Source organism: Mauremys mutica, chromosome 2, assembly GCF_020497125.1.
Source record: "Mauremys mutica isolate MM-2020 ecotype Southern chromosome 2, ASM2049712v1, whole genome shotgun sequence".
Lineage (NCBI taxonomy): Eukaryota > Metazoa > Chordata > Testudines > Geoemydidae > Mauremys > Mauremys mutica.
In genome coordinates, this window is record NC_059073.1 from 4854003 (window position 1) to 4881935 (window position 27933).

Consider the following 27933-nt stretch of genomic DNA (forward strand, 5'->3'; position numbering starts at 1 on the left):
CAGCTATTTTTGGCGTGCTAGCATCTCCTAGCTGCAGTGTAGACATGCCTCAAGAGGCCTGTGATCATCCTCCAAGGGAGACCTCAGCCAGTCACGGCCAATGATGTTTGTTCTCTCTTGCAGCCAGAGGAGGCAGTCATTTGTTATTAAAGGCTCACAAGGATCCCCAGGAGAACAGTCCCTCCTATTTGAAAAAGTCTTCCTAGGGCAATTTTAATTATCAGGATGCATTTGGGACAACAATTCCTTTATCCTTCCTTCAGTTAAAACTGCTTTGGGTAAAAACCCCCAAAGATTAGCTTTATGGCTAGTAATTATCATAGAATCTCAGGGTTGGAAGGGACCTCAGGAGGTCATCTAGTCCAACCCCCTGCTCAAAGCAGGACCAAACCCAACTAAATCATCCCAGCCAGGGCTTTGTCAAGCCTGACCTTAAAAACCTCTAAGGAAGGAGATTCCATTACCTCCCTAGGTAACCCATTCCAGTTCTTCACCCTACTAGTGAAAAAGTTTTTCCTAATGTCCAACCTAAACCTCCCCCTCTGCAACTTGAGACCATTACTCCTTGTTCTGTCATCTTCTACCACTGAGAACAGTCTAGATCCATCCTCTTTGGAACCCCCTTTCAGGTAGTTGAAAGCAGCTATCAAATCCCCCCTCATTCTTCTCTTCTGCAGGCTAAACAATCTCAGTTCCCTCAGCCTCTCCTCATAAGTCAGGTGCTCCAGCCCCCTAATCATTTTTGTTGCCCTCCGCTGGACTCTCTCCAATTTATCCACATCCTTCTTGTAGTGTGGGGCCCAAAACTGGACACAGTACTCCAAATGAGGCCTCACCAGTGCTGAATAGAGGGGAATGATCACGTCCCTCGATCTGCTGGAAATGCCCCTACTTATACAACCCAAAATGCCATTAGCCTTCTTGGCAACAAGGGCACACTGTTGACTCATATTCAGCTTTTCGTCCACCATAACCCCTAGGTCCTTTTCTGCAGAACTGCTGCCCAGTCATTCGGTCCCTAGTCTGTAGCAGTGCATGGGATTCTTCCGTCCTAAGTGCAGGACTCTGCACTTGTCCTTGTTGAACCTCATCATATTTCTTTTGGCCCAATCCTCTAATTTGTCTAGGTCCCTCTGTATCCTGTCCCTACCCTCCAGCGTATCAACCACTTCTCCCAGTTTAGTGTCATTTGCAAACTTGCTAAGGGTGCAGTCCACACCATCCTCCAAATAGTTAATGAAGATATTGAACAAAACCGGCCCCAGCACTGACCCTTGGGGCACTCCACTTGATACCGGCTGCCAACTAGACATGGAACCATTGATCACTACCCGTTGAGCCCAACCATCTAGCCAGTTTTCTATCCACCTTACCGTCCATTCATCCAGCCCATACTTCTTTAACTTGCTGGCAAGAATACTGTGGGAGACTGTATCAAAAGCTTTGCTAAAGTCCAGAAATAGCACATCCACTGCTTTTTCCTCATCCACAGAGCCAGTTATCTCATCATAGAAGGCAATTAGGTTAGTCAGGCATGACTTGCCCTTGGGGAATCCATGCTGACTGTTCCTGATCACTTTCCCCTCCTTTAAGTGGTTCAGAATTGATTCCTTGAGGACCTGTTCCATGATTTTTCCAGGGACTGAGGTGAGACTGACTGGCCTGTAGTTCCCTGGATCTTCCTTCTTCCCTTTTTTAAAGATGGGCACTACATTAGCTTTTTTCCAGTCATCCGAGACCTCCCCCGATCGCCATGATTTTTCAAAGATAATGGCCAATGGCTCTGCAATCTCATCAGCCAACTCCTTTAGCACCCTCGGATGCAGTGCATCCGGCCCCATGGACTTGTGCTCGTCCAGCTTTTCTAAATAGTCCCGAACTACTTCTTTCTCCACAGAGAGCTGGTCACCTCCTCCCCATACCGTGCTGCAGAGTGCAGCTGTCTGGGAGCTGACCTTGTCTGTGAAGACAGAGGCAAAAAAAGCATTGAGTACACTAGCTTTCTCCACATCCTCTGTCACTAGGTTCCCTCCCTCATTCAGCAAGGGGCCCACACTTTCCTTGACTTTCTTCTTGTTAAAAGCAGCAAAGAATCCTGTGGCACCTTATAGACTAACAGACGTTTTGCAGCATGAGCTTTCGTGGGTGAATACCCACTTCTTCGGATGCCTTGCCTTGCCTTCACCCACGAAAGCTCATGCTGCAAAACGTCTGTTAGTCTATAAGGTGCCACAGGATTCTTTGCTGCTTTTACAGAACCAGACTAACACGGCTACCCCTCTGATACTTTCTTCTTGTTGCTAACATACCTGAAGAAACCCTTCTTGTTACTCCTAACATCTCCGGCTAGCTGCAACTCCAAGTGTGATTTGGCCTTCCTAATTTCACTCCTGCATGCCTGAGCAATACTTTTATACTCCTCCCTGGTTATTTGTCCAATCTTCCACTTCTTGTAAGCTGTTTTTTTGTGTTTAAGACGAGCAAGGATTTCACTGTTAAGCCAAGCTGGTCGCCTGCCATATTTACTTTTCTTCCTACACATCGGGATGGTTTGTTCCTGCAACCTCAATTAAGGATTCTTTAAAATACAGCCAGCTTTCCTCGACTCCTTTCCCCGTCATGTTATTCTCCCAGGTGACCTTGCCCATCAGTTCCCTGAGGGAGTCGAAGTCTGCTTTTCTGAAGTCCAGGGTCTCTGTTCTACTGCTCTCCTTTCTTCCTTGTGTCAGGATCCTGAACTCGACCATCTCATGGTCACTGCCTCCCAGGTTCCCATCCACTATTGCTTCCTCTACTATTTCTTCCCTGTTTGTGAGCAGCAGGTCAAGAAGAGCTTTTCCCCTAGTTGGTTCCTCCAGCACTTGCACCAGGAAATTGTCCCCTACACTTTCCAGAAACTTCCTGGATTGTCTGTGCACTGCTGTATTGCTCTCCCAGCAGATATCGGGGTGATTAAAGTCACCCATGAGAACCAGGGCCTGTGATCTAGCAACTTCTGTTAGTTGCTGGAAGAAAGCCTCGTCCACCTCATCCCCCTGGTCTGGTGGTCTGTAGCAGACTCCCACCACGACATTACCCTTGTTGTTCATACTTCTAAATTTAATCCAGAGACTCTCAGATTTTTCTGCAGTTTCATACTGGAGCTCTGAGCAGTCATACTGCTCTCTTACATACAACGCAACTCCCCCACCTTTTCTGCCCTGCCTATCTTTCCTGCATCTGTCCCGCCGAAATGCAAGCAGATGGACAAAAAGTATTATGTGCTGGCAAAGGGCGTGGAATTTTTACTTTCCCACTTACCTACAAATTCCAACCTTGTGTATGCAGTTAATTCTAGGAGCCACCAATACCAGTTTAAATCCACCCCATATGTCTGAGACAGGAAACATTTAGACCTGTTTGGCAGAAAAGCGTATTCATCAGCCACTCTTCAGTTCTGGGTAGCAAATTACCAGGACTTGTTAGCCAAATATAAATACCAGACTTGTGTGAAACCAGGTTATTTTATTGATCAGCTCCCAGACTCCCACAAAGACAAATTTATGGCCATAATTAAGAGGGCCAGCTGGTGGCAAAAAATCTCTCCAATCCTTATTAGATGCGGCAGACATGGTGGCACGTTCAGTTTCTAAGGCCATGATTGAGAAGGGCTTTGCGGCTGCATTTGTCTGGCTTCCCTAAAGAGATCCAAATCATGGTGGTGGACCTTCCCTTCGAGGGAACGAAGTTGTTCGCCAAAAAGGAAGACCCATCCCTTCACACGTAGAAGGATTCTCAGGCGACTCTTGGATCCCTAGGGATATACATGCTGGCCTACAAGAGAAAATACAGCCCTCAACCACAGTTTAAGCCCCGGTCATCGCAGTATACCTCTCAGTACTCATCACAGAGATCTTATGAACGACAGAGAAAGAAATCTAAGTTTCTCCAAGCAAAAGCAATCGAGACTGCAACCGACTTCGTCTCAGCCCTCAACCTCGAAGTGGCAGTTTTGATGGGTTGGTCGAGGTGGCACTCTCCTTGCTACCTTACACTGGGAAACCCCACTCCTCCCTTCGGAGACTGGCTGACCCCATTCCTCAGCACCTGGGGAGGGATAACCTCCGACAAGTGGGTGTTGATATGCCATCCACTTCTCCTCCCATCCCCCTCCCAAACACCCTTCCCCATCCCTTGTCAGGGACCCTTCTCACAAGAGTCTACTACGTCAAGATGTAACCATCTCAGCATTCAGAGTAGCAGCCTTGTTAGTATCTATCCGTACTCCTGTCCTTTCCATCTCAGCATAGGAGCTATAGAGCCTGTGCTGGTACATCTCAGAGGCAAAGGCTTCTACTCTCATTACTTTTTGATACCAAAGAAAAAGGGAGGTTGGAGACCCATATTGGACCTCGGAGCGCTCAACGGTTATGTCAAAGTGCAAATGTTCAAGATGGTCACCCTATCAGCAGTCATCCCTGCATTAGAAGAAAGAGATCAGTTCTCGGCCCTCAACCTTAAGGACATATTTCCACACTTTTATCATAGCAAGTCACAGGCGTTACCTCAGATTCACGCTGGGCCAGGACAGCTACCAGTACAGGGCACTCCCTGTCGGCCTCTCATCAGTCCCAGGGTGTGCTCCAAGCTCCTCTCAGTTGTAGCAGCCCACGTAGGACATAATGATTTATCCTTACCTAAACAATCGCCTTCTCACAGCACGGTCCTACACAGAGGCTCAATGGGTCACTCAGAAATGGGACTGTTTCTGAATCTGGGTCTACAGATCAGTGATCAAAAATCGACCTTAATACCAGTGCAGAGACTAGAATTCATAGGCGCTGACCTCGACTCCACTCAGGCAAAGGCCCTCCTCGCACATCACAGATTTCTCAGTCTCTCCTTGGTGATAGAGACAGTGCAATCCAGCCCCCAAACTTGGGCCAAGCATTGACTCCAGCTTCTGGGACAGATGGCTGTGGACACATCTGTTATTCCTCGTGCCAGATTATGCATGAGATGCCTTCAAGCCTGGTTACATTCGGTTTACAAGCCAAACAGAGACAAGCAGGTCTCTCTGGTAGCTCACTGAAGGTTCATTTAGCAGCAATCGCAACCTTCCACCAGCAGGTAGATGGTTACTCAATCTTTTCCCACACAACTATGAAGAGGTTTCTTAAAGGCATAGCAAACCTCTTCCCACAAACCAGGCCCACACTCTCCAATGGGACCTCAATCTAGTGTTAAAAGGACTGACTAGACCGCCATTTGAACGCATGGCCACTTGTTCACGAACTCATCTTTCCATGAAGACGACGTTACACATCACCATCACTTCAGCCAGAAGGATAGGGCAGATAGCAGCCTTGATGGCACATTCCCTTTTACTGTGTTCTTCATTGACACGGTCACACTCAGAGCACATCCAAGGTTCACCCCTAAAGTGACTTCTGCATTTCACATGAATCAACCTATTCAGCTTCCCACAGTTTATCCCAGATCTCGTGGGGACAACAGGAAAGCCATCCTCCATTCGCTCAACATGAGAAGAGCCTTGGCCTTCTATTTGGATAGAACAAAGGCCTTTAGAAAATCTCTGAGACTCTTCCTCTCCATTGCAGAGAGATCGATAGATGCAGCAATCTCAGCACAGCGACTCTCCAGCTGGGTCTCTGGCTGTATTAAACTCTGCAGCCAACTCCATGCGGTAACACCCTCATCTTCAATATGCACGCATTCCACGAGGCCAGTCTCCTCATCGATCACCTTCTCCAAGGGTATCCCTATAACTGAGCTCTGCAGAGCAGCTGCCTGGACATCTGTGCATACCTTTGCAGAACACTATGCCATTCTGGGGGATTCGGCTACAGACACCCAATTCGGTGCCACAGTACTGTTCTTTATATCAGACTTGACTCTGAAGTTCCAGCCTCCAGTAGTGGGTACTGCTCGGGAGTCACCTACAGTGGAGCACCCATCGGGACAAGAAAAAGAAGTTACTCCCCTTGTGCCTAACGATGGTTCTTTGAGATGTGTGTCCCTATGGGTGCTCCACGACCCCTCCCCTCTTCTTCGGAGTTCCACTGTTTGACTGCAGTAGAGAAGGAACTGAGGTGGGAATGCCTGCACACACTGGCTAGCCTCGTGGCAGGCGGGGAGCCATGCGGGCGGGACAGACTGCTATTGAAATTCTCCGGTCAGCAGCGGGGGGGGCGCGCACACACCTACAGTAGAGCACCCATAGGGGGACACATTTCGAAGAACTATCGTTACCGCGCAAGGTAACTTCCTCCCTTTGTAAAGGTCCAGATGAAACCGCTATGTCTGACGCTGTCGTGGAGCTGAGTCACAACTCCCTTGTACAGATAGCCCTGCGGCACGCAAGCCCTGTCCTTGAATTTGAAATGCTGCCCCTCAGCTCCTTACCCAGTGGTCTTCAATACAAAGCATGTGACCCAAGACTGGAGTGCTCCCTGGGGAGCAGTGTTTTAAAAGAGCCAGGTGCAGAGAGGGGCCGAGTTTATGTAGTTCTATAAAATATTGTAGAAATAAAACACTTCTAAGATCTTTTAATAACCTCTGAAATGAAACGTTTGAAACTGGCCGTTATAAACTCTTCACCAGCATTTAATTACCTCATAAAACACTGCTAAAGAAAGGATTAAAGCACTTTCTCCTGCTTGCAAATCATTTTAACTGTTTGTGAGCCTTTCTGTAGCTGTTTCTCGCTCTCTTCCCCCATCTTTCATTATTTGTCACTAGTTTTGGCCTGTAGGACCTTAGCCGTCATTGCATTGCTTAGATGTGTCTCGGGCATGGTGGGCAGGAATCATTCCTGGAAGGAAGCCCTTGGGTTCAAGCTGTCTGAACGTTTGAAGCTCAGCACTCAAAGCGGGGTTGCAGGTTCTTCCCTTGAATAGGAAAGATGCCAATGCTCAGAGCTGAGCAAACCCCAGAAACTACTTCCTGCGCGGGGTTGGGACTAGCTGCCACAGTCAGATTATTCCCTGTGTTTTCACCCCCTCAAGTGTGCTGGGTCAGGGGAAATGTGGGCTCTTTACGGACCCTTTCCAGAAGGTGTTCACAGACGCTCTGTGGGTAAGTTGACACTGTGATAAAAAAACCCAGCACCACATCTGAGAGCCCAGCTGAGTCGGGCTTGGGCTCTGGGGCTAAAAACTGCAGTGTAGGTGTTCGGGCTCTGAGACCTGCAGCAGACGCAGCTGTGCCGTGGGTCTTTGATCGCAGTGTAGATGTACTGGGGGCCTGGACTAGAGGGCTTCTGCACTAAATGGCTGACAATTCCAGCACACAACTGATCCTGTACCTGAAAGACCTGCAGCTCCACTGGCAAGGGAAGTTTAATGTGACAGGCAGCAGCCGTTCCTGAGTCAGTCACCCTGATCGCCCCACCCCGAACACATAGAGTCTCCTCACATATGCCGAGAACGAGCTCCTTAGACTTCTGAACTGCATTTTAGGTCACGCTGTGTTTGCTGGAAATGTCGTGTTCTCCTGACTTTAGTACTAAGAGAAGCTGCTCTGTGCTGTGTAATAAGTTCAAGTCCCTTGTCCTGGCCTTGAAGCCTGTGCAGATTTCAGTAACTGTCTGATAAAATGGGGCTGTTCCCATCACCTGTGTACTGTAAAATGTCTGATCCTTCGGTACATCTTACGAAGCTCCTTGCCTCTGAGCTAGTTTGTGACACTGAGTGCACAAGCTGTGTGATATAAGTAGGATGTTCCTCTTATCAGTGTTATATTTGCCATCTTTCAATTTCACTGAGTGTCCCTTTGTTCTTGTATTACAGTAAAGTACAAATAGGAGCCCGTGATTTACCTTCCCTATCCCACTCACTTTTCTATGGAGCTGTTCATATCCCCTTATTCCTGTCCTCCCCAGAGTCTCCCAGTCTTTCCATGGTCTCTTTGGCTGTGTCTACACTACACAGCTTTCAGCGACATGACTGTGTCGCCACAGCTGTGCCGCTCGTGCACTGTAGCCGCTGTTTGTCGGCTCTCCTGCTGACAAAATACTTCTACCCCCAACGAGCGGCGGTTGCGTTGTCTTTCGGGGGGGGGGAGGGTTATCATCTCTGAAAGACAAACGTTTTGTCGTTCAGTTGCCGGTGTAGACAAAGCCTTTGTGTGTAAGTCTCTGATTGCTTATAGCACCAGTTTGTGAACCCTTCTGTTTCCACTGCTTCTCTTTTGAGAGGAGCACGTGCTACAGGGATGGGAACAGAACCCAACAAAAAAGAGCAGAGACTTCAAAATCAAAATCTCTATATTTGCCCATATGTGTGAGTCTAGCATCGCTGTAGTTTCGCTGCAAGTAAAAAATGGCAGAGTAAAATTAGTGAATAAAGAAAAGTTTCTCCCGTGTCCCCAAGAGCTGGTATCTGGAGATGTCTGCAGTCCTGCTGCAGCTGTCCCAGCATTTCGCCCAGGATCACCTTGTTCTGCCCCAAAGGCAGCACTTTGCAGTCTGATGGCTTTCTCCTTCCTTGCAGTGAGAATGAGGCATTGTGGAGGGAAGTGGCCAGCTTGAGGCAGAAACATGCCCAGCAGCAGAAAGTCGTCAATAAGGTAAATCTCGCCTGCTCCCCCACTCCCTGAGAGCGCAGAAGGACCCGAGCTGCGCTCAGCAGTAGGGTTGCCTGGTGTTGTAGTGGGCTGTCTCCGGGCCAGAGAAGGGAATTGGAACAGCAGAGGTATGTGGTTGTACTAGTTCTGTTTCAGACAAGTAGATTCTGAGGCACTACCAGCGTCTCGTACCACCATGAATATCAGCAGCCCATGATCAGAAGATAAGTCCTTGCCTGGCATGTTATAATGTGGAATTGAATTGACTGCTTGTGTATTTTTCCCTGCAACCCCAACTGTCATTCTAAAGACCATCACAAGTGCTCAGCAGTCTGCCCCATTTCCACCCTGTCCTCTTCTGGCGCTGCTTTGAACCCCTTGGCAAGGGATCTCAGCTACTGAGCCTTGTTTTTTACAGGCTGCTGTACGCATCATGATCACAGGAGTTCTTTTTTCTCCCCACAGCTTATCCAGTTCTTGATTTCATTGGTGCAGTCAAACCGTATCCTTGGGGTGAAGAGAAAGATGTAAGTCTATGTTCAGACATCGAGATACGGATTCCTGTGGGAAAGGCAGGAGCGTGCTTCAGAGCAGTGACTGGGAAGGGATTCCTCTGTGATCCCACCCCTCTGTCACTTCGGTAGCATGTGTTCCAGTGTGATAGAGCTGGACAAGAGTCACTGGCATCGAGTCAGCATCTGGCCACACTTCACAGCTAGAGGGCAGCTTACAATGTCACTCACCCCGGGGAGCTAACCAAGCCTCTGCTGCTAATCCAGCAGGGTTTGCAGAGTCCCCCCTTTCACTCATAAACTGTTGTAACCGATGAGGCTGCAAAGCAAAAGCTGACAATGGCTGTGGTCTTACAAGCCTCAAATGATGATTCTTCGTACAGCAGTAGTGCCCAAGGTGTGCCGAGTGCTTTCTAACCACGCAGGGAGAGACAGTTCCAGCCCCAAGGAGCTCACACTCTGAAAAGACACAAAGTGCAGGCAGAAGTGGTCAGGGTGGTGGGTAGCACCAGATGAGCTGTCCTAGGAGCAGTAGAACAGTGGAACGGAGCTGTAGCAGAGCAGGGTGCAAACCCTACTGATGTGAGACTCCACTCAGAGGTGTTCAGAAGTTGCAGGGGTGGGCTAGGAGGGCTTTGCCCAGCAGGCCTGGGTGGAGAAGGGAGCTAGTGAGGGCCCCTGGGACATGCTGTTCATTTGCAAAGCATTTCACTCCTTATGTTCTGAATTATACACGTGGCTTTTCCCAGCTAGATTTGGAGCTGCAGAGAGGCCCAGTTCCCATTACAGCACCGCTGCCCCCAAAGTAGAGCTGAAGGGGCTGTGCATGCTCCTCAGTGCTACTCCGTAATCACTTGGAGGTGTTGCTGTTTATGGCCCTCTAAAGAGGGCAAAGTCTTACCACAGGCATACAAATCGGGACCCCTCGGCATATAAGGTGCTAGCTACACTGTGGACTCAGGGAGCAGAGTTCAGAAGACTGACAGTAATGGCAAACCACTTGCTTTGCTGTTTGTGGAGAGCCACAGTGTGATGCATTGGATTTGCTGCATGTCCGTAGCATCCCTGCTCTGCAGTACTGGACTCAGACCCCACAGTGTTTCCACGCCCAGGGCAGCCAGATGCATGCTGGGTCCTGGGTCACCTGGCTAATGTCTGACCCTGTGTTCTCAGGGAGATGCAGCACCTGGAGCTTTGTAACTCTCTTGTGGGTGTGGGTTTCTCTTGCAGCCCCCTGATGTTGAACGACAGCAGTTCAGCACATTCCATGCCTAAATACAGTCGACAGTACTCCCTGGAGCACGTCCACGGTTCATCCCCATACGCAGTAAGTGCTCTGGGTGCTCCTGGGCCTGAGGGGGAGAGGGCAGAGCCGTGTGGGGAAGGAGGGGTCATCTGAGGCTCCTCCAGCTGGCCTCTTCTTGACACTGCACTTTGCTCAGGAGATGTGTGTGTTATTGGGCAGGATATCCAAGTGGCAGGTGCGCTCTGTAGCCTACCGAGAGGGGATTTTTACTGTAGCTAACTCCCAGGCAGAACATGGCGGGAGTGAACATGCGCCATGCAAACAGACATGCTCTCCGAGTTCATCAGCACCTAGCGCACTGCCGACCTGGGTTCACCTTTGGGGTTTATCACAAACAAAGAGCACTTGGTCTCAAACAATTCCCTGCTGAACGTTTGCTCCCATTGCCAGCCCATCATGCACTCGCATAACGGGTTTGTCCTCTGGACACCGGCCGTCAGGATTGAGGTGCATCGTAGAGCCTGGGTGAGCCCAGGCCTGGAACAGCAGCGGTCCATGGTCAGAACTGAGAGACGTTCATGGGGGGGCCACAGGGGTAACCTGGACTGGAGTGTAAGGGTGCTCAGTCAGTAGGGCTATGTGATATTAAACCCTTTTGATCCCAGCGCATGCAGTAGCCTTCCCGGTGTGAGAGGGGAATGTCACCCAGCCAAAGCCCCCAACAGGTGGCTTTGGACATGGGACCCTTGGTTCAGGCCTTGGCTTCTGTTGCTGAGTTTGGATGCCAGGCGCTTTGGCCAGCTACCTGGCTCCAGGGTGCGCCACAGGCAGGTCCCCCAGAGGGGCCATGGGGAAGCTTTGTTATTGCTTAGTTCAGGAGTAGACAACCTATAGCACAGGTGCCGAAGGCGGCACACGAGCCGATTTTCAGTGGCACTCACACTGCCTCGTCCTGGCCACCGGTCCAGGGGCTCTGCATTTTAATTTAATTTTAAATGAAGCTTCTTAAACATTTTAAAAACCTGATTTACTTTACATACAACAATCGTTTAGTTCTAGATTATAGACTTATAGAAAGAGACCTTCTAAAAACGTTAAAATGTATTACCGGCTTGCGGAACCTTAAATGAGAGTGAATAACTGAAGACTCGGCACAGCACTTCTGAAAGGTTGCCGACCCCTGGCTTAGTTTCTGGATGGGCCTTTAATTTGCTGTTGGATTCCTGAAAGCCCCTAATTCTTGTCTCCTTTCCCATCCATCCCTTTGATGTCCTGCCTCCCATCTACCATGCTCTGGCCAAGGCGTACTGGACAGGATTCTCTTCAGTGGACCTGCCTACCCACGTTACTGCGGGGTAAGCAGGGTGCGGCTGTTCAGCACACCAGCTTGCCAGGCAGTAACATCCCAAGTCCACCAAGCCTGGTCCTTAATTCTCTTTTGAATGGACAGTGTCACCACCCCCATCATTCCCCTCTTCCCAGGCCTAGAGCTATGTACATTGCCCCTGCTGCAGCACGCCCCCCAAGCCAGAGAAAGAGACAGGATCCTGTGTATTTGGATTCCCCTTTTCACCTAGTCACATTCACACGTGATTGAAACCTAATTGGTATGGCAGTGCCCTGAATGTCTGAGCATAATTAACTGCCCTTTGTCCTGGAGTGCAGGGGCTCATTAAACATGTGGTGGGGTTGGGCTCACTGTGGGAATTAGAGGTTTCCTCGTCTGTTAACAGCTGAAGAGCCCTAATCAAGTTCATTTGCTGATAGAGTTAATTGGCTTCAGTGTTGATTGCCTTTGGGGGGAGCTGTGATAAACTCAATCACCTTGTGCCTTTGATTGCCTCTGGGATAGTGTAATTAGTTAAATTGGTACATCCCCTGGTGCGTCCACTCTTGATTCCAGAGGTGCCCTGTTTCACTTTGCTTTAAATCAAAGTGCCCACCCCATGGGGTTCGCACTAATTGTGCTCAGGGCCTGTGTCTGGGCCCCACCTGTCTAGCATTAGGGAGCCAAAGGGCAGTATTCCTTGGGCAACCCGGCCAGGCAGCATTTCCGTCCAGCCCGCTCCTTGGTGCTGTGCTGTGCTGTGAACATTGTACTGCTGGAAGTGAGATTTACAGCCATGGTCAGAGACTAGCATCCGTTTCCAACAGCTCCGCTACCCCCTAGCCCTGCCCCCCTCACCCGCCACAGGATTGATTCCTGTTATTAAAGCAACATAAAAGGTGTCCCAGAAGCTGAATAATAATGGCTGTCCTGCAGCATTGTGGGGCCAGCAGACTGAACACCAGGCTCATGTCACTGAACAACCCAAGTGTCCAGAGGGGAAAAGTTACTGCATTAACTTTGCGTGTGTGCACCAGACACTCAGACTCACACCGCTCTCCTTGGAGAATGTTACCTGACCCAGTTTTCCACCACAGAACCAAAACTCTAGCCCTATTAAAAATTCTACCCTGTGCTTAGACCCCCCCGTGTTCCCATTCCAACCCTCCTAGCCCTGTTACCACCCTTGAAATGTGTCCTTATTCCTGCATTCAGCAAACACTTAAGCAAAGCCAGCAGGAGCTGTTCCACGTGTTACAGGCTTGTCCCAATTATGAGAAACACAGCTGGCCATCTTCTCTCAAGCTCAAGCGTTTCTGACTTTCTACTCAAAGCAGAAGGGATGGGTGGGCAGCTTTTCTGAGCCACCTGTACTGTGCCCTCAGGTTCCGCATGGTAGTGCCCTCACTCACACTGTTCTCATCCACACTGTGGCTTGCTCATTGACCCTCGCCAGGGCACACGCACCCAAACCTCTCGCATGGTCCAAGGACTGCCCGGGTCTGCTCTACATGGTTCTATCTAACGGCTCCCACCAACACAGAGGCGTCTGAGCACCTGGTAATGAGGGAGCCAGAATGAAGAGCCGCTGTTTAATATTTATATTATGAGGGTGTCGAGAAGCCTGACCAGGACTGGGCCCCCATTGGGCTAGACACTGTATGAACACAGGTGGAGGTGACACTGGTTCCAGACAGGTTACGGTCTAAGAAGACAAGCGGGAGAGGGAGACATCTGAATAGACATGGGTTTATCTACATAAATACCCTCATGATAACTAACGACTCATGACCCTTCCCAGCTGCCCCCAGCCTAGCCATCATGCAGTGGCTGATTTCTTTGGGGTCTCAAGAAGGGATGTGAAGGAGGAGAGTTAGTGGGCTCATGGGTCATCTCCTGGCGGGTGTGGTAAGCACCAGAGGTGCTGAATTAGGACACAAGCCGCAGATCCCTCTCTGCCTGTCAGTTTTTTGGGGTGTGCCTCTGTGCACCAGGCAGCCAGAATGTGGTCCATAATTTGATGTGGAGTTTATTTAGCAGCTGAAAAGATGCCTTAAGTGAAAAGCCCATCCATCCTTACTCCCTGGCTGCGACTCTGCACTTGTGAGGGGATTCAGGTTCACTTGGTCTCCTCACTAGTAAATCCCTCCTGCCATGGGATTGCCTTTCAGTGTTGCCATCTCACAGTTCGGTGGCAAGACTCACAATAGCTGGTATTTCTTAAAGCCCCAACTCTCTGAGGCAGGTGACTATGTGAGACTCTCCGCTGGCATCGAAACATGACAGGAAGCTTTTAGTTCTCTTGGTTGCAGAGAAAAATTGGAAAATGTGTGAACCCTAAAAGCCCAAACTCCAGAAAGAACCCAACAGTCGTATGCGTTAAAGAGCTCATGATTTTTAAGTCAGTTTAATGATTTTTAGGGCCACACCCTGATTTTTGAATGCTGGAGGCTGCCAGCACGGGCTTTCATTGACCTAGGACCCCTGTCTTCGTCCTCACAATGGGCTGGGAGCTCTGGGTATTGCTACGCACAGTGGCAATTCCTGCACCTTCCTCTCTCCGGCTGCGTGCCTGGCAATGGGCTGGGAGCTCTGGGTATTGCTACGCACAGTGGCAATTCCTGCACCTCCCTCTCTCAGGCTGCGTGCCTGGCAATGGGCTGGGAGCTCTGGGTATTCCTACGCACAGTGGCAATTCCTGCACCTCGCTCTCTCAGGCTGCGTGCCTGGCAATGGGCTGGGAGCTCTGGGTATTCCTACGCACAGTGCCAATTCCTGCACCTCGCTCTCTCCAGCTGCGTGCCTGGCAATGGGCTGGGAGCTCTGGGTATTCCTACGCACAGTGGCAATTCCTGCACCTCGCTCTCTCAGGCTGCGTGCCTGGCAATGGGCTGGGAGCTCTGGGTATTGCTACGCACAGTGGCAATTCCTGCACCTCGCTCTCTCAGGCTGCGTGCCTGGCAATGGGCTGGGAGCTCTGGGTATTCCTACGCACAGTGGCAATTCCTGCACCTCGCTCTCTCAGGCTGCGTGCCTGGCAATGGGCTGGGAGCTCTGGGTATTCCTACGCACAGTGGCAATTCCTGCACCTCGCTCTCTCCAGCTGCGTGCCTGGCAATGGGCTGGGAGCTCTGGGTATTCCTACGCACAGTGGCAATTCCTGCACCTCGCTCTCTCCGGCTGCGTGCCTGGCAATGGGACTGTGCACGTGTGCCTGTCACATGACTTCACTAATGCTCTGGTTGTTATTTCAGGCTTCTTCCCCGGCATACAGCGGCTCCAATCTGTACTCCCCGGATTCTTCAGCCAACTCTGGTCCCATTATCTCCGATGTGACAGAGCTAGCCCAGTCCAGCCCCTCAGCGTCCCCCAGTGGCAGTCTCGATGAAAGGTATCTGTGTGGAGGGCGTGAGTCTGGATCATGGAACACCAGCTCGGGGGGGTGGGGGCTCTGCAGCAAGAAACCAGTGTCGCCCTCGGAGCTGCTGTGTTAGGGAATCGGACCGGGTCCTTCAGGCCTTTCTTACTCAGGACACTGCTTGCCCCACAGGTTCTGGTTTTAGTTTCAGTCTTTTGTTTGATTAATGGAAGATGCCAGATTCACTCCTGTTTCCTTGATCTAATCAGAGTCCTGGTCTACACTTAACATTTATCCTGGCAAAGCTGTGTCGGACTAGGGTGGGAAAACCCACAACATCTAGCACTACAGCTGGGTTGGCAAACCCCCCAGTGCCGACGCAGCTATGGTGACAGAAGAGTGCGTCTGCCAGCGTAGCTGACATTGTTCAGGGAGGTGGTGTTCCTCCACTGGCAGGAGAGCTCCGGGTCTCAGTCCACAGGGCAGCTCTGCGATGGGGCTAGACTAGGAGAAGCACTGTAGTGTAGATGCAGCCTGAACACTGCTGGTTTGGCACAGTTATCGTGCTGTCCTCTCAGGCCACGGGGAAGCACCGACCTACTTGCTCGGTGACTAGCGTGAGTGAAGTCCCAGCACTCCTGACTATGGGGACAGGGTAAACACTCGCCTTGGCAGTCCAAGCTCCCAGTGTAGGAGTGCATGGGTTAAAAAGCAGTTGCCTTTATTTCCAAGTTACTCCTCCTCCTTGGAGAGACAGTGACTGGGTCCATCACCATACAGCAGGGCAGGGAGGCTGAGCACCTGAAGCAAATGTATCTGACCTTGGACAGCAAGAAGCTTCCAGCCAGTCCCAGCCCAGAAAAGTCAGACTGTCTCCTGCCACAAGGCACACAGGGGTCGTCATGGATACTCAGCCAAATCCCTCCCTGAGCTCGGTGTGTGTGATGCCCACGGAGCGCTGCATGCAGGTGTGAGAGGCAGTTCTTAGCCCTGTATGCCTCCATCACTGTTCCCTTGTAGCTCGGCCTTTAAGCTGCTATTCCCTGCCCAGCGAGGTGTCAGAGGCCTGAGCTTCCCCAGCAAGAAATGTCCTCCGTGCTTTAGCACCTGTTCATCTCCTAGAACAGTGTATTCTTGGCGTTGGCGCCTCCCCTGCAGTGCTGAATCACACACAAATGTTATTTATTGTCTTGCATACACCTCTGCCAGGAGCGCTCACCCTTAAATATAGACCATATGTTTGCTTAATTGGCCTTTTATTTATCCTTTTCTTGCTGCTGTCCCTTCCAGGGGGGCTATTTGAACCACTCACGCCCTAATTCACTCAGTTTGGGTGCGGAAGGGGATTTCCAGCTGCGGAATTAGGGCTGGCCAGAGAAGCCATCATCCCTCGCATAAAAACCCAGAATCCAAGAAGCAACGCCAGTGCTCTTAGGGAGAGAGTGGATCTCAGGCCTTGTCTACACATACCACTCTTATCCATATCAGTACGGTAGTGCTTAGACTGGGATAGCCTATCCCACAGGGTAGGAGAATAAGCTGTTCTGGTATATGGCACCTTTATGCTGGGGTAACTCCATATATACTACGGTTGTACCAATGAAACTATTTGTTTATGAAAATAATCACACCCCTAAGCAAAATAATTACACTGCGAGTAAATCTGTTTGGGCCTGGTCTTAGATTGATTCACTTACCAAAGTCACAGCTGTGGGGGTTGGAAAGAGAGCAGCTGGCAGCCTGTGGCACTGAGGCCAGGGGTTTGCTCTAGGGCACAACCAGAGGAAAACACTTCGCCTTAGTTCAGCACCCGAGTTCTGGCTAATCCTGTTTCAGGGACCAGCACTCTGAGGGAGCCAGTGTCTGGCACTGGGACTTGTCTGCGTACCATGCAGAGCAGGGACTGGCAGACCATTGCTGCCTTGGTGACCATTCTCTTTCTGTTTCTCCAAGGAGCAGCCCTGTGGTCCGTATCAAAGAAGAGCCCCCCAGTCCCACCCCCAGCCCCCAGATAGAGGAGGCCAGCCCTGGGAACCCTCCTGCTGTTGAAACCCCTCTGTCTCCCTCCACCTTCATTGACTCCATCCTCCAGGAGAATGAACCCAGCACCACGGCCGCTGCCAGCGACAACACCACGCAGCCTCAGCCCCCAGAAAAGTGCCTCAGCGTTGCCTGCCTCGACAAGTAAGTACCGTGCCAGGACTCCGGCGCGTGCCTGGGCCCAGTTGGCCATGTCACAGCTCCGCTAGTGAAGTGTTGAAATTGCTAGTAACTGGCTTCCTGGAAACCAGTATTGCAATGTCTCTGAGTGCCCTGCAGATCCCATCGCTGTCCTGGGTGCAAATAGCCAGTGTCGAGTTTATTTTGCTTTCCTATTGCCGCTCTGCTGGGGCAGTGAGTTCAGGGCGTCACCTGGCCCCACGCAGTGATTTAACCCCCGATGCAGGGGTGCAAGTACCAGGAACGCCAGAGAAAAGGGGGTAGAGTTATTTAGCTAAATAAAATCCTTGCGTTCAGATTGCCCATTCCGGCAGGGTACAAGTCAGCCAGACGTCATCGGTACAGAACCAGGTAGATTGCAGCTCCCACTTCCTCTTGGGAGCCTGTGAGGCATGCAGTGCGAGCATCCTTCCACTCAGATCAAGATGGAGAAGTGCATGCCTGGAACTGAAGTCCATATAAAGAGGAGAGTTGCTGTGAGCAGCATTTCACCAGTGGCCTGCACTTTGGCTACTCCTGCTGTGGTGCTGCTTCTGCCTTTGCTTGTCACAGCTCTGCTTGGTGTGACTCGAGGAAGAAGCCTTGCTTAGCCACTCAGGATTGCTCCTCTAGCTCCATGCATGGCCAATTATAGTCCCTCAATCAGCCTCATTACCACTCCTGGATTCAGGTTGCTACTAAACATGCTGGACTCCCTGGATGGCAGATTGAGCATTGCTAGGCAATAGTTCGCTGAGCTTTGGGGTCCCCTGCTTGCATCACCAAGCAGAGTTCAGAAACTTAACACCAGGTTCAGAGACAATAAACTAGAATGTGTTTGACAAGTATCCATTGGTTAAAAAGCAGAGCACAATTCTTACCCAGTCCCCCCAGGCCAGATCCCAACTGTCTCCTACTCGCTCTGTAGTCTGTGCTGTAGGGAGAACAGAATATCAGCGACAAGGTCCTCTGCCTATGCCTTAGAGTGAGAGACTCCAGGAACTCAATCTATTTATCTTAACAAAGAGAAGGATACGGGGTAATTTGATCCCAGTCTGTAAGTATCTACATGGGGAGCAGATATTCAGTAACGGGCTCTTCCATCTAGCAGAGAAAGGTCTAACACGCTCCAATGGCTGGAAATTGAAGCTAGACAGATTCAGACTAGAAATTAGGTGTAAATTTTTAAGTGAGAGTGATTAACCATTGGAGCCATTTCCCACGGGTCGTGGTGGATTCTCCATCACATGAGAAATTTTAAATCAAGATTGGCTGTTTTTCTAAAAGATCTGCTCTAGGAATTGTTTTGTGGCCAGTCTCTGGCCTGAGTTACACTGGATGATCACAACGGTCCCTTCTGGCCTTGGAATCTATTCATCTCTGTGTGAACACCAGAGCATAGTCCCTTTCTAAGTTGCTAAAAAACAATTTTGAAAAAGTAAATTTGGTTTCAGAGCACCAGGGGGTGGTAGAGAGCTCTCAGGCCAGGCCTGTCATGGTGACTCACTCAGCTTACTGTCCTGAGGTGAGACATCATTTCTAGTCACCTGATGAGCTCCGGGTTCTTCGCTGCTTTCAAGTCTTCAGTGTATTTTAGATCCACATGAGGGAAGCCCAAAAAAGAAACCATAAAGAATCTGATTGTTCTTATAAAGACGTATATGGAGTACGGAGATAGCACTGAAGCTGTAATCGTTGTGAACCTGCAACATTCCTACTTGTCCCTCTGTGAACATGCCCAGGTCTCCTTTTCCCCCAAGCTTTGTTCTGCCAGCACATACTGATGGGCCAGCTGAGCAACAAAAGAGTAATGTTATCCAGAGCAGGAGATCAGAAGTTCTGAGTCTTTATTTTACAGAGTTCAACCCAAATGCAGTGCACCCTCTACACTAGAAATCATAAAGAATTCTGTCCTGCTGTCTGCTTGAAGCAGAAGGCCATTCAGGTTGTTTGTATACATTTCATTTCCTGTCAGGGTTCAAACAAGAGACACATGGGTTTCTGTAATCATTTTCTGACACTGCTAAATGTTTCCCCGTGAATCTGGTTCCTGCTGTGTCTTCTGAATCTGGCAATCTTGATGTCATTCTGACTGGTGTCAACTTAGGCAGGTGTCAGGCAGTTCAAGGCCAAATCAATCAATTTCATTCTGCTCCCCACCAAGAAAATGTTAGCTTAGAGTAAAGGCTGCTGAAGTAATTTCAAATACTCCATATGCAACATACAGAACGATAACAAATACCATCAAAAATGTAGCTATTAAAGAGATTGGAAATGACCCATTCTGGTGATTTAAATAAATATTTTGACAGTTCAGATCTTGATTAACAACTGTATTAACAAGTGCCAATAACAACTTTAATTTTGACTTGCAAACATACTTACAAATGCTCCAATGTATGCATCACTTATTTGAGTCTCTCTTGGTCTTTGGATGGTAGGTATAGCCTTAGCAATGGATGTGTGGTAAGGGGAAGAGTTTGTAATTTTGCTTAGATCTACATCTCCTGGATGTCTGAACTGTGACATTAAGTCATTTATAAGTGGGAGGGATCCAAAACATGGTCAAAACCAGCTTTACGGGTTTTTAAAAGTTTAGTTTCTAAGTGATTCACGCCCCTAAACTACAGAACTGATTCGCTTCAAGCTTTCACAGAACATGTTCCCGGCCCCAAGAGTGAGCGGGGATCCCATTTCTTTTCATGTTCACTCAGAGCAGATTAAAATCCCACTTCCACTGAACCATTGAACTCAGCCTTACATGATGGAGTGCCTGCAGCTGCCTCGGTACTGGGTAATGTTCTCTGTGGGCTCCTCCACCTTTGGACAGGACAGGAGCAGCCATATTGTTCCCAGCTGAGGACCACGTTGGCCACTTACCAGGAGTCTAAGGACTGCACTTAACTTGTGTGAATTGGAGGATGTGGGGGCTGTTAGCTGCATTGTGGAACTCTGAGACCCATGTTCAGACCATCCGTGTCTCAAGGAGTCAGAAAATGTGGGCTCTCCCCCGCTTCTCGGCCTGGGGCAGACCTGTCGCTGGGACACACTCGGTTAGAACCCTTGCACCCCATTTACGCAAAGAATAAAATGGGCAATTCCAGTTGTCTTTAAGCACTAACAGGCCGCTCAGCAAAAGCTGTAAACACGACCATTGAAAAGAGCTGGATGTGCAGTCAAAGTGGCAGCTGACGAGTGCTTCTGACTCCTTGAGACTAGGCTGCGGGCTCTGAAGGGGCAGGCAAAGAACACAGGGCATCTCTGAACTCTGCCTCAGTGGCAAGCGAGACACACACCCGTCCTAGGAACATCTGCTGCCTCTTCCTCCAGGTCTCCCCCTTTCTAACTTGTTGTTAACCTGCAGGTAACGCTTTGCTCACCTTGTCTGTTTGCATCTGGGAAGCTCCATTAGAGAGCATGACAAAGTGAAGGAATCCGGCCAGTGAGATTTCCCAGCCAGCGAGGAATCCCAGAGCACCCCGTCACTCAGAACTCATACTCATTTTTAAGACAATACTAAGCAACAAAGAGTCCTGTGGCACCTTATAGACTAACAGACGTATTGGAGTATTCACCCACGACAGCTCATGCTCCAATCCGTCTGTTAGTCTATAAGGTGCCACAGGACTCTTTGCTGCTTTTACAGATCCAGACTAACATGGCTCCCCCTCTGATACACGATAATACTACTATCTCTTACCATTGTTACTAAGATAATAATCCTCTCCCTTGCAATAGCGTGGCAGTTCCCCAGGCCAGTGCCCCATTGTGCTGGACACAGATCAGTAGGACGGTTTGTCCCAAAGAGCCGACAAGCTACCTATAAATAATAAAAGGGGAGGCCCATTTTTTGCCGTGCCCACACGTCTCTGGGTTTGGATGGCATTTGCCTTTGCTCCGGTGCCTCCCAGCACCCTGTATGCGTTTGAGTTCCTCTGCGTAAATGGACACCTCATCTGCTGTTACTTCAGCACTAGATAACCTCAGACAGGCGAGTTTTCTTCTGATACCAAGACCTGAGCCTCATTTTCCCTCGTACCAGAATTACACACAAGCCCTCCCCCAGGCTGCGTGAGCAGAGTGTCAGTAGGGTTCCAGCAAAGGCCAGGATGCCCAGTGGGAAGGTGTTGAAGCCAGTGCCTGAGTCAGGTTGAGATTCTGAATAAAAGTGGGTGAGCTGCTAAGTGAAATGTTGGGAATAGGCTGCATTAAAGGGGCCACACAGTGTTTAGCATGTCCCCAGGGGGAGGTCAGACCCACGTCAGAGTCTGCTCACTATGCTGTGCTAAGTGACTCAGTCTCTCGGAGTCTCGACCCGTGGGCAGAATTCACCATTCGATGCTCACCCCCCAGCCTGTGAGACCAGAAGAGCTGCATGCACTAGTGAAACACCTGCACTACACCAAGGGTAGGCAGTAGCTCGGTGTCCTTTCCATGAGGCCTCTCGTAAGCGCCCAAGAGTTTGCATGTTGTGCTGAGATACAGCTGTCAAGGCAGAGGGTTAGTGATGATAGGGGACCTTAATGTGCAGCAGGGGCGCTCAGACTCCTGCACTGAATAAGGCAGTGGCAGCTTGCCAGGAATCCTACAGCAACAGCTAATTTCCATTGCATGGAGCAAGTTTCATTTGCCCTCATCTTTAGTAGAGAGGTGCAGCCCACAAGACTGTAGGTTCCAGCATGCGATACCTCGTCTTGATCCAGGCAGCTCACGAGAGATCATACTTGTAGAAATCTGCAGGTCACAGTTTGGCCACCCCAGAGTACAAGAATGTCACATCTCCATGTTTCAGCTGCCGGTGGCTACGCTGCGATGCATGTTATAAAGGGAAAGCTGAGAGTGCCCAAACTTTACCCGGCTGAGGGCCACAAACGCAGCTTCTCAAGAGCCAAAGCCTTTTGAATGGAGAAGGATGCTGCCCTGTGTAGCATTAACGTAGAGCTATGTCCCAGGGAGACTGCAGTCCATCTTGGCCCAAGCAACCATCCATTCAGATTAAAATGGAGCATCACGCGCTGGCCCCTGTGTTCTCAGGGGGTTACAGGTCCATCTGAAAGATGACAGAGACTATGATCCATGAGTTAGAATGCCCCAGTGCAGCCCTTAGCCACCCCTGAGCTACAGCAGACCCACCTCAGAAGTAGTTGTCTGGCTGGGAACCTTCTAACTGAGCATGGCTGTGATGGAATTGTGCTGTCCTCTGGCTTGCTTTTGCGGGGAATGTTCATTTTTGGTTTTCATCGTTAATAACAATTTTGTCTCAGCCTTGGAATTGCTGGGCTGCCCAGGAGAGCCCTGCGATAACTTGGCTGCAGTGCAGTGCATGCCACTTGAGCTAAAGCACAGGAGCATGGTTGATTAACTGTTCTTGCCTTTGAAAGTAACAAATGTTTCATTCCTGAAAGTGTCTGATTCTGAGTCTTTTGAATCTAGCATTCCTCTTCTCTTTGTATTTTTCAGTTTGACTCGCACTCCGCAGATGTCAGAAGTCACTCGTCTTTTCCCCAGTTCTTCCTCTTCCTCACTTCATTGCAGATCACAGCAAGGGTTAGCATTTCAATAGCCTGATGTCCCGAGGCATTGCAGTCCTGGGCAGGAAAGCAGGGGAACACTGTGCTGAACAGAGAGCTGTCCTTGCTCTGAGGTCAGCTTTCCCTACAGTAACTAGCTTATAAGCAGTTCTTTGGAGTCCATATCACAAAAAACCACTACCTAGATGGCAGCCTTGTTGGCCAGCTCCACATAGAGGCTAAGTATTGAATGGGCCATGGAGACTAAGCTCCCTTCTCATCCCTCCGGGTGGTCTTGGCAGGGTGGTGCAGGGAAGCCTGTATTGGTGTTGCTGATGCTCTGTCTCTTTTGTGGATGACAGAGACAAGCCATAAGAGCTGCTCTCGGGGACTGGGACGTGGGTGGTCGTTCCTTGGGGTTGGAGCAGTCATCGGTATCCAGGAATAGGAGCCCAAGGTCAGAGCGGAAGTCGGAGGTCAGGGGCCAGAGTCAAGGATCTCTGGAAGTTAGGAATGGGGGCCTAGGGTCAGAGCCGGCTTACCTGGAGTGAGGCAAGACAGCAGCAATGGCTGGAAATAAGCAGGCACAGGAGATATCACAGCCTTGAGCAGCTGCCGAACTGGTGCTGCTGCTGGGCTGAAGAGCTGGGCTGCTGACTCTGCCCGCCAGTCAGGCAGCCCAGTATAGCTCGAACGTGCTCGTCAGATTGGCTCCGCTGCAGGACCAGATTCCTGACCGCTGCCAAGCTGGCATCTTTAGCCTGCGTGAAATTCAGTCAGACGAAAATGAATCATTTCAGTGGACTCCAGTGTGAGCCCAGGGCTTGAATGATTTCATATAATAGTGAAGGAACCATGAAACTCCCCACTGCAGCCAGCACCATGTACCAAGGTGCGTTGTTTTGAGACCGTAGAGTAGATGCAAGAGAAATACAGCCTCCTCGGTGTGACGTTAGATTGCCACAGTCTGGCCTGTCTTATTGCTGCCAGCAAGCGGAACCTCTGGGAGGGAAATTGTTGTAGTGACCAGAAGTAACCCAGAGATTTTTCTCTTGGTCCTTAAGTTCAAAGCATTGGCGATAACAGTGCAGTGCCCAACCAGGGTCTTACTTTTAAGCTATTTACAATAAAATGACAGCTTGTAATTAGTAGAATTAAAGTTTGGACGGAGGCAAATGTGTACGGCGAAGCGAAGGTTGGGCTCCCGGCTGTAAGAGCTGCTCGTTGCTAACGCAGGACGCGTTAGCTGTGTTTTGTGGGGAACCGAGGCACCAGGCACTGATGCTTTACAGCTCCACTAGAGAGCCTTGCTGGGGTTAGCAAATGTGTTCCCATTCCCACTGTAGACTACACAACTTAAAGTAAACCGGGGCGGTAAACATTGTCTTGTGGCAGACGCAAGCCAATTAGGCAACTGCTAGCTGAGCACAACACATACAAAGTATAGTTGTAGTGCAAAGAAAGAGTGATTATGATGCTGTCACAATGGGCGGACGTGTCTAATTATCTCCCAGGGGTGGCCATATCCAAACTTGCTCAGTTTACAAGTCAGAAGAGGTTTTTGCTCCCTGCCAGCCGTGCAAACTCACCATGGGACTGAGGCAAGCTGCATTCTGTCTGCCTCCTACAATCAGAACTTCACTGACAGTGCATGAGGCAGAACGTAATCCGACTTGCTTCCTGTAGTATGTAGAGCGGGGATGGGCAACCTTTTCGGCCCAGGAGCCACATTTGGGTGCGGAAATTGTATGCAGGGCCATGAATGTAGGGCTGGGGCAGGAGGTGAGGGTGCGGAGTGCGGGAGGGGGCTCAGGACAAGGGGATTGGGGTGCAGGAGAGGTGCGGCAGGGGGTTCGGGGAGTGAGCTCTGGCCCAGCGCTGCTTACCTGGAGCAGCTCTGGTGTGGCAGCAGCGTGCAATGGGGCTAAGGCAGGCTCCCTGCCTTCCCTCTGCCCCCCACCCTCCCCCAGGGGCTGCAAGGACATGGTGCTGGCCGCTTCCAGGAGCGGCGCTGGGCCAGGGCAGGCCGGGAGCCCATCTTAGCCCCACAGCGCCAGGGGCTGGCAATCCCGCTGGCCGGCTCCAAAGCCCTCAGGGGCCATAGTTTGCCCACCCCGATGTAGAACCACCAGCATCAATGCGCGTACCTGCCCTCAGAGAGCAGATCTGTTGAATAAGAAGGTGCTGTTTTTACATAGCTACTTCTCAGACTATAAAACAGCCCACACAAAGAGAGACCACACTGCATGCACTAACCCACATCGCTTCCTCAGATGGAAACTCAGATAGCAAGGGTCTCTCATGTGTTCTATCTGCCAGGCTGCCCCTGGGAGCCGAGGAGCTGGCGCTGGAGTGAAGTGTGGTGTACAGCAAAGGTTTGTTATTCTTATGAGGGAGTTGGCAGTCAGAACAGAAAGAGACGAGAGGCTCTTAGCAGTGGTTCCAGAGAAGATGCACTGTTTTCTGAAGTGTGTGTGAATGGAGAACGTGACTGGTGAAGCATATCCAGAGCTTTCATTCAAGAAACCTCTGATGGTTCATTTAAGCGTATAAATCTGTATCCCTGAAATCATTCTCCTTCTTCTTTACATTAGCTTTTAACTGCTTTCTCTGCACCGTGATTCATTTACCTGGGGACAGACAAACCTACTGTATATTAGTCTGGTTCATTCTCCAAAAATGCAGCTGTTATTTCATAGCTCTTACTACTGGGTCACATGGCCTCCAGCCTGATCCTCCCAGGTGTTCTGCCTCATGTCAGAATTCCCTGTCTCCACTCAGCAGTCCTGCGCTTCCAGGCACTCAGCGCTCATGGTGATGACAGCTGCTGTGTCTCACAGCTACTTCTGGCTCTTCGGTTTCCAGGACGTGTGCACACTGCTATTTCTGCCAGGTGTGTGGATCAGGAACCCTCTTCACCAGAGGATCCGACTTGAACAGGAGCTAGTCTCCTTCCACAGTGCTGAAATGAGTCTTCTGACCTCCCTCCCATACTCAGAGGTCAGCATGTCTCTCTCCCCCTTGCCTCTTTTGAGTTCCCTCAGACCATGCCTCTCGAGTTGGCGAGATACAGAGACACCGGGGCAAGCCTTACTAGACTCTTAAAGCTCCATCCTTCTCAGGGCCACATGCACTGCCCTCCCTCTGAACTTCCTTGGAGGCAAGCGTCATTGTGCACTCCTCTTACTCCCACCCGGAGTACACTGAGGAACTTAGAGTTTGAGTGCATGGCTCATTATCCCTCCCTGCCACAGAGCGTTTGGTGACAGAGCCAGCTGGAGAGTGCAGTTCAGAGACCTCCGAGCCTGAGTTCAGGAAGAGGGGCTTCCCTGTCAGCAGTGTGAGAACCAGGCTGTATCACCAAGGTTAGAAAACACAGGGACAGAATTCCTTTCTCTCTTCCAAGAGCTGCAGGGAGAGTTTAAGAAGCTGCTCTGGAAGGGCTTGGAAGTGGTTTGAAACTCCTGAATATTCCAGTCCTAGTTTTGCCACTGACTTGTTGTTTGACTGTGGTCAACTCCTTGCTCTGTGTGTATGCCCTCCAAGCCCCCTGGCAGTAAAGAGACTAGCTGTGTTCAAATGTCATAGCTTCATTCCATCCTCACTTCGTGACCCTTGGCATCCCCAGTCCATGCTAGTCAAAGCTGTTTTCTAACGGGGGTTGCTGGAAATACCTCAGATCCTGCAGCGCGTTCCTGGTACTATGTACTGAAGGCCCCAGGACTGGGCTGGAAATCTGTGCAGAGTATGCTCTTTGGGGAACATACACAGCTAAGTGACTTATCTGTGGAGCGTGTGCAGAGCCTGGGCCTTGGAAGAACTGCAAAATCTCTTTGTGACTCCTGGTTATATACCCAGGGAAACTAAGAGAGGAGTGTGTTCTTGGTCCTTGTCTGTGCCCTGCTTTTCCTGCTCCCACTAGCAGTGTTCCTACAGTCGGCGTGTGTGGTTTTTCTGACAGCATAATCGTTTCTGCAGTTAGATTTTCTTAGCTGGGAGGTGTGAATTTGCAGCATCCATTACCAGCAGTGATGACAGACAGTCTTGGTTAGGTGGTTGGTGTCACCATTCTTTGCAGGCAGGTGATACTCTAACTGCAAGAGTTTTGCAGCATTATTTTCCTTGAAGGGAGGTAATTGTGAAGATATTAGGAGTGGCCAAGGAGGTACTCTGTTCTGCGGGACACTCCCTGGGCACAGGAGTTGGAGAAACAAACACTAGCCAGGTGTAGGTTTCCAGAGAGAAGGGAGAAGTAGCTTTTGTGTAGTTTTTCACTCTCTTTTCATGGCATTTATAGCATCATGCGGCCAACACAGGCAGTGTGGAGCAGGTGACGGATGACTGCTCCTTCTGAGCTTGCTTTGCACTACCCCAACATATACGTGTTCCTCTGCTGTCTTCCTCTTCATTCGCCAGGAGTGCAGCATATCCTCAGCTGAGCTCCAGACAAGCACTTGCTCTGTGTTGTCAGAACACCTGGGCTAAAGACACCTGAAAGGTTTTTTGACCCACCACACGTTTTCAGTCCTTGTCCGTCACCATCTCCAGGAGCCGATGAGGTTCCTCACAGGACAAAAGAGCCTGGCGGTGCTCATTGAACCTAGAACCATGTGTTGAAGCGTGCTTCCAGCATGCTAGAGCTGAGACTTCCACTGCAGACCTTCGGAGCGCTCTCCTGAACAGACAGGCCTTGCTTTTCTTGGGTTCCAAGCAGCATGCAGCTAGGAATCAACCCAAAATACAGCTCCTTGGTGCAAGGAGCAGTAATAGCGCCATGTCTCCCTCCCAGCATGGAGTGCCATCCACTTGGGACAGGAGCTCATGGTCTGGGTTTCCGTGGCCCACAGATGAAGCTACGATGGGCCACATCTACCACTGCTGAACTCCACTAACCTCAGTGGGCTTCTGTGTGGCCCAGTGTTCCCAAGGCACAGGCCCTGAGAAGAGCAGTCCCTGCATTTGTGAGTATTTCTGAGAGAAAGTGATCCCCGTCTGCACCCAAGCGTCTGGGAAATGTGCAGATTTATGCCATCTGTTTGCTCCAGCTACTCTAGAACCTCAGGAACATCAGTGGTATGAACATCAAGGAACAAGAATAAGAAGGGTAGAGACCGTCGAATCGTGGAAATCAACGAATGGCTACGCAGATGGTGTCGGAGAGAAGGGTTTGGATTCTTTGACAATGGGATGGTCTTCCAAGAAGAAGGATTGCTAGG

At 50.2% G+C, this 27933-nt stretch overlaps 1 protein-coding gene across 3 annotated transcripts in view; it reads left to right on the plus strand.

Annotated features, from left to right (window-relative positions):
* The window catches only part of HSF1 (heat shock transcription factor 1), a 108464-nt gene that overhangs the window by 70359 nt on the left and 10172 nt on the right, over positions 1 to 27933 (plus strand). For 2 of the 3 annotated variants that reach the window (XM_045003465.1, XM_045003467.1), the window contains exons 5-10: positions 8493 to 8568; positions 9031 to 9092; positions 10308 to 10404; positions 14905 to 15041; positions 16962 to 17192; positions 22668 to 22754. In XM_045003465.1, coding sequence (XP_044859400.1) covers positions 8493 to 8568; positions 9031 to 9092; positions 10308 to 10404; positions 14905 to 15041; positions 16962 to 17192; positions 22668 to 22754 — 690 coding nt within the window. The remainder of the gene's footprint in view (positions 1 to 8492; positions 8569 to 9030; positions 9093 to 10307; positions 10405 to 14904; positions 15042 to 16961; positions 17193 to 22667; positions 22755 to 27933) is intronic. The other variant, XM_045003466.1, reaches the window with a different exon arrangement.